Source organism: Diadema antillarum, unplaced genomic scaffold (genome assembly GCF_040938485.1).
Source record: "Diadema antillarum isolate AM-2024a unplaced genomic scaffold, OU_Dant_1.0 scf00000073, whole genome shotgun sequence".
NCBI lineage: Eukaryota > Metazoa > Echinodermata > Echinoidea > Diadematoida > Diadematidae > Diadema > Diadema antillarum.
Window position 1 is genome coordinate 2,631,879 of NW_027270962.1, and position 9,946 is coordinate 2,641,824.

Genomic DNA, 9,946 nt, shown 5'->3' on the forward strand with positions numbered 1-9,946 from the left:
TAGGTTAAAAGACTTCCTCAAGTGGGAGGCACAGTCCACCGTAAATGTAATTGATATCAAATCATGAAGATGATAATAATAATTGCAATTGAAAATGAAATGCGCAAGGCGCACTCGAAGATGAAAGCATGAACGTAAGATAGAGAAATGGGAAAAGTCCAAATATCATGAAATAGATTAGTCTTCAAACTGGGCCTTAAATTTGCAATGTAGTTTGCTCTCAGACCCCTGTTTTTACATCAAAGCATTATCTGTTTTTACAGAATCTGTCTTTCAAGCAGATGCTCACTACCATTTTATTTACATAACTTCCATAACCTCTGCCTTCTCCCCTCAATAGCATCTACCGGTATCATTTTTTATCACCCTTCACCACACTATTAGGTAGAATTCTGCTTCTTTAATAACAAGCTCCCTCTTTCTACCAACAGATCTTCTTCAAAGTTTCTCTCAAAGAAATATTCTATCCCTCCATATCTCTCTCTCTCTCTCTCTCTCTCTCTCTCTGTCTTCATCTCCTTTCTTCAACAGCATAAAGTGCAAGGATGGTGCTACACTTTTTAACCCTTTCAAGGTACATTGTACTTCCACTTTTTATAACGCTTTGATAGCAGAATGCACTCCTCCGTCAGAGTATATTGCAATAGATTTCTGCAAATTCCTCCAGTTCTTCCTTGATGCTCAATAGAGAGCACCAAAGAAAAATTTCCTATCCTGAAGTTTGTATCGTGTCTGTGTACACAACCATTAATAATCACTTTAAACTCGTCTACTGCTCGTGGACCTCACTCAAGTTCATCATCTCTTCCTTTCACGTAAGACATGAATGTGCGTAGAAGTAGGTGATATCCCATTATTAGTGCTGACTGTTACCACTCACCCAAGGTGCACCACAAGGGGGTCACTATTATTCTTCCATTATCCCCAAAGGTACAACATGTACAGGAAACAGACCTCTTCATCTCAGCCTCACGTGATAGCACTTAACCTGTGGAGGACGGTTTGATTTTGCTACAATGCGCATTTCCCATACACAGTTGTAGACACTTGCCCAAAGAAACTTGGGACTCATCCTCAATGGGTTAAAGATTAAAGTGAATGAATGCCAGTCAAGAAATAGCCACATCAGACAGAAATCACAACATCACCCTTAATTCTCGGCTTTGTTTCTCTTCCCAGATGATATTCCCGACACCTCCCAGTCCACACCAGCCCCAGTCCGGAGGGCAGACGTCTACCATGGCTCCCCAAGGGCCCTGCTCTACCTGGAGAATGATGACATTGAAGGTACAATGGGTTACATGTTAAGATTTAGGTTAACCCTCCGTTTGTAGCTGCATAAACTGGACAACACATTGTACATTTTGTATGCACATTAATGTATCCATTTTTATTTGGTTTTGGGTGTGTTTTTTTTTTTGGGGGGGGGGGGGGGGGGGAGGGGGACTAGGGGTTGTTATTTCTTCTATTAGGGTATGCAGCTCTTTTCCCATTGGTAGATTATTTGTAAGGAATGTCTTACTGCTGGTAATTGAGTAGTACATGGCCATGGGTTTGCTTCAAAATGTAAATTTCAGTAGAGATTAACACTATAGCACCTTGCTTGCAACTACTGCATCTATGATTGATAATTATCTCTCATCATGCACAGCTCTTTAAGGTTCAGAAAAACAGTGACTGCAACTTGAGGAACATGGCATTTTGTTTCTGTGGGCTTTCTTTGTTTGTTTGTTTGTTTGTTTGTTTGGTTTATTTCTGCATTTTCTTTCTCCGAATACAATTGCAAATGAAAACAAAATGATACAGATACATACAAATCAATACAAAAAAAAAATCATTTGCGTAACAACATTCAGTCTGAAGTGGCATAATTATGAATCAAAATAACATATTAAGGCTTACTGTATCTAATAACAAAGGAGAAATCAATACAGGGGACCGTCATCATAAGCAGAGCTTGACGTGGATGAGGCCCTATCTGAATATGTGATACCAATGTAATACAACACCAATTATATATGTACTCATAAAACTCTTAATCTTAATACACAAAACACATTTTGCTACAGAAAAAAAAAAACAGAAAAGAAAAATAGTGACTTGGCGCTTTAGAACAAGAAAAAAAAAAACAGCACGCAGCACCATTGACTGCTGCATGGTATAGTAGACAATAAAAGTGTAGGTGTGTGCGAGTGACAGTGCGTCGTGTGTGCAGGTGACAGTGCAAGAGAGAATAAAGGCTGTAGCATGCCTATTTTGGGGGTAAGGTATACGCTTTAATGAATGTATGCAATATCATTATCAAAGAAAGGAAAGGAACGGGAGGGAATGAAAAAAAAAAACACTTTGCATGGATCAGGGCTTACTGAGACTTCAGAAAAAAAGAAGAAAAAGTACATTGATCAAAAACTACTAACTGGAGACATATTTCAATAATAAATACTTTTTTAAATGAGCTTTAAAGGAAAACAGTGAAGTACACTGCTTTAATTGATCAGGTAGGTTATTCCAGACATCGGGACCGTAATGTCTAATTGATTTCTGAGCTAAAACAGTTTTGGGGTTTACAAGGTGAAAATCTGTCGAACGGCGAGTTGGATATGTGTGTATATTCGAATTTAAGTGAAAAATATTATGAAATAAAGAGGGAAGTTGATTTGTTGCATACTTGTACATAAATATACCTGTTTGTAAAATGTGGATGTCCTGAAGCTTCAAAGTATGCAAACGATGAAATAAAGGATCTGTATGAGATAAATATGTGGAATTAGTAATGATACGAATAGCACGCTTTTGTGCCATGTGACACTTGACAAATGATGTTGATTCGTGACAAATATTTAATGGAAGTGTGACATGCAAGACTGTAAAACATGATGTATTCGTGGCATGAAATTTTCATGAATTGCCACTGGCGTTCAATGCATAAAGTGTAGACAAGAACTTTTGCATGCATTTCAATTTCGCAAATCGCGCGCGAACATTCCTTGTTTTACAGTATATGAGATTGTGGTTGCAAGCAAGTGACAAAAGGCAATATCCGGGCAGATGATGTCATGCTTGGGGTTCAAAGAATAGGTGAGATGATATATTTTCTGTGAAGAGTTTCAAAGGGTCATGATCATTGTGAATCAGTCCATATTGCTGATGCATGAATAAAATTGTTCTCACTTTGATTCTTCCCATCAGGAAATGAGAACATCACATTTGTGACCGACTGCCAAATCTGCTTCACCATAAAGACCCACCGGTATCTGGAGAAGGTCTACCACCTGTTGCCAGAAAACATCCTTGCTCTTGGCAGTGATGTCATCCCTGGGATAGCTGTGGTAGATCCAAGTTCAGGTTTGACAAACTTCCACATATTTTCATTCATATGCTTTGCATCTGTCTCTAAAGTCATTTTCCTTTATCCCTCTTCAGTTGGTGTCTAGCTTTTTCTTTTTGTTTGTATTCCTTTTCCTTCAGACCTGATGTTGCATTTTTCGTGATGTAAGTGATGGCAGTGAAAATCTGACTGACATTACGATACGGTAATCATGATAATACCCATAAAAATGTCTAAGATATCCCCTCCTCTACCTGTCGATATATGTATGGAATGTTCAATTCCTTACGTACATGCATGTGAATGCATTTTTCTCAATTTGCAGTAATGTTCAACTCACTGGTCAATATCTCTGAAATTTTTAATGCTCTAGATGCATTGGATGCGATCTCCCAGTCTGTTATATTCCTTCTCCTACCAGTCAATATGCGATGTCTCATTTTCAGTGGCCTTGATGGATTTGGATTCAATATCCCAATCTGTGATATTCCCTTTTCCGCAAGTCAATATTCTATTTAATGCACCTGATGTATTTGGATTCAATCTAATCTCCTGATCTACGATATTTCCCTCCCACCAGTCAATATCTGTTTAATATTCCATGCCCCTGATGCATGTGAATGCTCTCTCTCTCTATCTCACTCTCCATCCCTCGCCATCCTCCTGTAGGAGGAGACAGTCTGAGGAAGCCCAAGCCGCTGAAAAAGATCTCCGCCATCGTCGACAAGATGGAGGTCACTCTCAATCCCAGTGTGGAGAAGTTTGAGGAGGAACTCTGCAGACTTATCAATGCAGACAGATCAGTCAGGGTGAGTCTTTTCTAATTCTTAAGAGTCGACTCTTACTGAAGCCGGGGTGGACCAAATTGCCAAGCAGTGTATGTGTACCTACACGTAATGGGAGGCAGTCAGTAACATAATAGAATTGTGTGGATTGTGATACCCTTCTGTTCATCAGTGGTACAATCTCGTATTCATGTTGAAAATTTTTGGGGTTTTTTCCCCAATATCAAAAAAAAAAAAAAATGCTGGCAGTTTGAATGGCTGAGACAATAAAGATAATTATGACAATGATAATAACAATGATGGGGGATGATGAGATTGGCATGTTATATGCAGATCTTCCAACCATTGTGAATTTTGAGGAAGTACTCTGAATTTTGACCACTCCCAGTTCATGTTTCAATAGGAGTTTCCTATTTTTCTTCATGATTTTTCTACACACTTCTATGGAAACTGCTCTTTCTTTCCTACTTTTGAGCCAAATCATCCCTAGTTTTCAGTCAGAAAGGTTATAAGTAATTACCATTTTATAGCGCTGTACATGTACATGTAACTAGTTACAAACTACTGGGAGCACTTGCTGCTCTCTCCAGAATGATATTAAACAAACAATATTGTCAACAGACCTAACTAGGGAGGAACAAAAATTATAGGTTGGGAGGTCTGTGTATACTTTCCTTTATCAATGCAATGTCCTGCCGTGCTTCCACAACCTCTGCTCTACAGGAGGAAGTGGCTTCTGAAAAGGGCACCATCCAGGTGACTGAAAGGAGGCTACAGGTCGGGGTCCACAATGGGTGGGGCTACGTGGACAAGCCTCAGATCGTCATGCTGGACGCTGACTCCCTGAGCAGGGGCGGGGCCAGGAGCAGCAGGAGGGGCAGGAGGGGGTCCATGTCAGGTTCCAGGTTTGTTGTCTATTCATCTCTGTCATAATCATAAGTGTACATGCTAACAAATAGATTACGTATGGATAACTGGAATACAAATGAAAATAATTTCTGTATCAGTCTGCATCTGTGTTGAGCATTTATCCCTCTGTTGCGATTTTAAGTGTATATGTGACCCTGCACCTCAAAACAAACAAAAAGTCGCCAGACATGAATTTTTAGTTAAGACCATATTCTGAAAGAGCAGACTTTAAGCTTTAAAATGGTGTATAACTCAAATCAAATGGACTCTCCTAACTGTATCTAAATATTGGAAAGAAAGCACAAACTCAGGAAAAGTGTGAACTGAGAAAAGAGGCTCTTAAGTACAGTGTCTATTCAAGCGCTTAATCTTTACCAAACCGTGCTGGCAGTGCGATGAATGGGACAAAAAAACAGGAAGTAAACCACCAGAGTAACAACAATGAATGGATTATCAGATTAAACTGAAATTAAGCATGCCTCATTAACACATTCTGTCCATAATTAATGCCAACTTTCAAAGCAGTAGCACTATCCTTTCAAAAGTTATTAGAGTTGAAAGTGAAGAGTGTGGACAAGGTTTTTCAGAAATGAAAAAAGAGATTCTAAAGACACACCTAATCACACTATTCTACCAAAAAAAAATTTCGAGATAAACTGCTGAAAAAAAAACACTTTCCTGCCCGTTTTATGATACCAAATTTTAGCATAATGTAAAAGAAGACTCGCTCTTTCAGAAAATATAAAAAAGTCAAGTTCGGCTAGGTTGACCCATTTCACTTGTTTTCAGTCCTCACGCAAAATCAATGTGTGCGACTTCATGTTCGTTTTGAGGTGCACGGTCACATATCATCAAATACATTACATATTTGTTGAAAATAACTGTAATACAAATGAAAACAGTATTTCCAATTACATCTGTATGTGTAAAACTTCAGTTGAAAGGGCAAAATGATATGTAGAAATACCTTTAAGAGATACGCTGGAGAGCATATCACCAATTTTGATTAAATTTGATATAATAATCACTGTTGCTGTTGAATCATTCATTGGTACTTTTTTCCCTAAGGGTTTTCAAGTAAATTCTAATTTTCTGTCATGGTTGTGTCTGCAGAAATCATGACTCTCAGACCTGAACAATAGCATAGCTACTGGGCCATTTGCAACAAAAATAACCATAGCTATGTCATAAGGTTTACATCACAGCAAAGCTTAGAATTTTCTCTACAACTTTTACAGCATGTCTTTGCTATCATTAAAAAACATTTCTGTAAAAAGTTACATGGCTTTCAAAGACAGAGTGTTTCCCAAAAGCACTCAAGATATGTTGCAGCCATGATATGTGGCATACAGGGGGTTTGCACCATGGCACACATAGAGTTAGCGGTGTCATATTCTGCACCCAGGTTCTAAATAAAAATAGACAAGAATCAATTGAACATAGATATGTATGGTAACCATCTTGATTTCCAGAGAAAGTCTTCAGGGAGGAACATCAGTCCTCCATGTGAAGGGGAGCATCAACCTGACAGAGATTGTCAAGGATCCTCTCTTTGCTATCGTCTTTGTGATGGAGTACATTGTTACCGTGCCAACCTCATCCAGCGAGAAAAAGGTACTGAAAAAAACAAAACAATTATCATCTGTTGATATGTCCAGCTGTATCATCTGCTTGATTTTAGGATGCATTGGAATGATCATTTCATTCTGAAGAATGTTATGTAGCTTCCGTACTGTTTAAAAAAAAAAAAAACTGCTGTACACAACATTCATCTCTTTTTCAATATGTGTAAAAGAATGAATGAATAATGATCAAAAGAAAAAAAGAAGAAAACTACTGTATATGTCCCAAGAACTTGCATTGTAATGGAATGGCAGTGTTATTGTCGATATAATGTTAGTATATAATGTTAGTTAGTATATTAGTGCCAATGAACATCCCACTCACACAGCTAGAACTCTTTTGTTTGTGTGTTGTTGTTGTTGTTTTTTTGTTTTTTGTTTTTTGTTTTTAGCTCACCTGAGCCAAAGGCTCAAGTGAGCTATTGCGATCGCCCTTCGTCCGGCGTCCGTTGTGCGTCGTGCGTCGTGCGTCGTGCGTAAACTTTTTACATTTTCATCTTCTTCTTGAAAACCCCAAGACCGATTTTCATCAAACTTGGCAGGTAGCATCCCTAGGGGGTTAGGAACTCAATTTGTTAAAATGGGCACCATGCCCCACCCAGGGGGCCCCCAGGGGGCCCAAACCCCCCAAAATTAAGGAATCTGTAAAAATCTTCTTCTCTAGAACCAGAAGTGATAGAGCTAAGTTAATACTATGAGTTAGTACATTGATGACTGTAGTTTCAAGTTTGTTCATGGCAGAATCAGGGGTGCCCCCCTTGGGACCCAGGGGAGGGGGGTTGGAAAGGGTTCTAATGGGGCCTAAATTGTACATTTTCATCTTCTTCTTGAGAACCCCATGACCCATTTTCACCAAACTTGGCAGGTAGCATCCCTAGGGGGTTAGGAACTCAATTTCTTAAAATGGGCACCATGCCCCACCCAGGGGGCCCCCAGGGGGCCCAAACCCCCAAAATTAAGGAATCCGCAAAAATCTTCTTCTCTAGAACCAGAAGTGATAGAGCTAAGTTAATACTATGAGTTAGTACATTGATGACTGTAGTTTCAAGTTTGTTCATGGCAAAATCAGGGGTGCCCCCCTTGGGACCCAGGGGAGGGGGTGAGGAGGGGTCCTAATGGGGCCTAAATTGTACATTTTTATCTTCTTCTTGAGAACCCCATGACCCATTTTCACCAAACTTGGCAGGTAGCATCCCTAGGGGGTTAGGATCTCAATTTTTTTAAATGGGCACCATGCCCCACCCAGGGGGCCCCCAGGGGTCCCAAACCCCCCAAATGAAGGAATCTTTATAAATCTTCTCTAGAATCAAAAGTTATAGAGCTGAGATAATACTATGAGTGAGTACATTAATGACTGTAGTTTCAAGTTTGTTCAGAGGAGATCCAGGGGTGCCCCTCTTGGGGGTGGGGGGGGGGGGGTGGTTGGAAGGGTCCAAATGGGGGCCTGAATTGTACATTTTCATCTTCTTCCTGAAAGCCTCATGATGGATTTTTGTCAAACTTGGCAGGTAGCATCCCTAGGGGGTCAGGATCTCAATTTATCAAAATGGGCACCATGCCCCATCCAGAGGGCCCCAGGGGGCCACAATCCCCCCAAATTCAGGAATCTTAAAAAAATTGGGCCCTTATTGTACATTTTCATCTTCTACTTGAGAATGCCTGGTCAAATTTTGGTAGAGCTGTGAATAATTTAGATTAGTGACTGAGTGAAAGGTGAACTTGCGATACTCAGGTGAGCGCTAGACCCGCGGGTCTCTTGTTTGCTGTTGTTGTTGTTGGTGATGGTGGTGTTGGTGTTGGTGTTGGTGTTGTTGTTTTGTTGTTTTGTTGTTCAAAGATACACACTGTATATTGATTCCATCAAACTCTTTTTGACCTTTGGAGTGGCGACTGACACAGTAAACCCCATAGACACTGTCCAATATCCCTGGCTCAGAAAGGGTTAACCAAGGGTTACAGGAAGGGAAGTCTAGGAGGAAACTGAAGTGCATGTAGTCATTAATTGAATTAATTGACAAAGGTAACTTATTGATTGAACTTGTCTTTCTATACCATTATGCATGGCTAGAGTGTTATAGTTATTTCTTTATGTTGTACATGCAAAATATGTGCAGATGGATGGAGTTGTAGGCAGTCACAGATTAGATATAGCCAGTTTTGGAAGGATTTTATTGAAGTTGCTCATGACAGGGATGTGAGGCAATGTGGTTGCTGTTCTTCACTGACAAACATACAGAGAGATGAATCGATGGAAAAGGTGCAATATTAAAGATATAGAATGAGTTATGATGATATAGTATATTCACATCTTCTGTCGATAAAGCTATGTTTCATAAACAGTTTGGGTATATATCCAAAGTCAGATATCTTTTTGGGTGATTGTAGCATGATATTGATATCTTTGTATCTTTTGCTGGATCAATTTTGATTGATTCTTTCATTGATTATCAACAAGTAATACTTCTACCTTAAGCAAATGAAATGTACAAATGTACCTTGTACATTGTTTGTGTAATATATGTGTAGGGGAAACATTTGTATATATATATATATATATATATATATATATATATATATATAGTATACTACAGGTACATAACTAATTAACCCTATTCCCACGGGGGGGGGGGGGGGGGGGGGGGGAGGCATTTTGGTCCCCCCCCCTCGACGTTTCGCGTGATTATTCCACAATGCTTAATGCTCTCGCCGCGACATTTTATGACTTTTTTCTTTCAAGTATCGCGCAACTTTTGAGACCAAATTTGTCGCTCCCAGGCATACAGTTTTGAAGCCACGCCCCTTTGAAAAAAAATTCGTCGACCCAAAAATTGCTCAAAAACATGATTTTGTGTCCAAATCCAATGTAAATTGTGCTTTTGCAATTAATTCACATAATAATAAATATTTTTACATTAAATGGCTGATAATGATTTATTTCAGCGTGATTATGCTTTAAGAATATTCTGCGACAAATTTTGATGAAAAAAACAAGAAAAACACAAATTAAAAAAACAATGAAATACATAAGAAATTCAATAAACAATAAAATACATAAAAAATAATTATGAATCTGAATTTTTGCTTCAATGTTATTGTTGAGGATATTGAAAAGAATATATGTGACCCTGCACCTCAAACAAACAAAAAGTCGCCAGGCATGAATTTTTAGTTAAGGCCATATTCTAAAAGAGCAGACTTTAAGCTTTAAAATGATGTATAACTCAAATCAAATGGACTCTCCTAACCTATCTAAATATTGGAAAGAAAGCACAAACTCAGGAAAAGTGTGAACTGAGAAAAGA

General features: G+C 38.9%; 1 protein-coding gene across 1 annotated transcript in view; it reads left to right on the forward strand.

The window, feature by feature from the left end:
* The window catches only part of LOC139717245 (nephrocystin-4-like), a gene marked incomplete at its 3' end in the record, with an annotated part of 48,108 nt that extends 41,472 nt beyond the window's left edge, over positions 1–6,636 (forward strand). Inside the window, exons 4-8 of the mRNA XM_071628743.1 lie at positions 1,180–1,287; positions 3,190–3,345; positions 3,998–4,137; positions 4,837–5,018; positions 6,495–6,636. Coding sequence (XP_071484844.1) covers positions 1,180–1,287; positions 3,190–3,345; positions 3,998–4,137; positions 4,837–5,018; positions 6,495–6,636 — 728 coding nt within the window. The remainder of the gene's footprint in view (positions 1–1,179; positions 1,288–3,189; positions 3,346–3,997; positions 4,138–4,836; positions 5,019–6,494) is intronic.
* Positions 6,637–9,946: the final 3,310 nt, after the last annotated feature.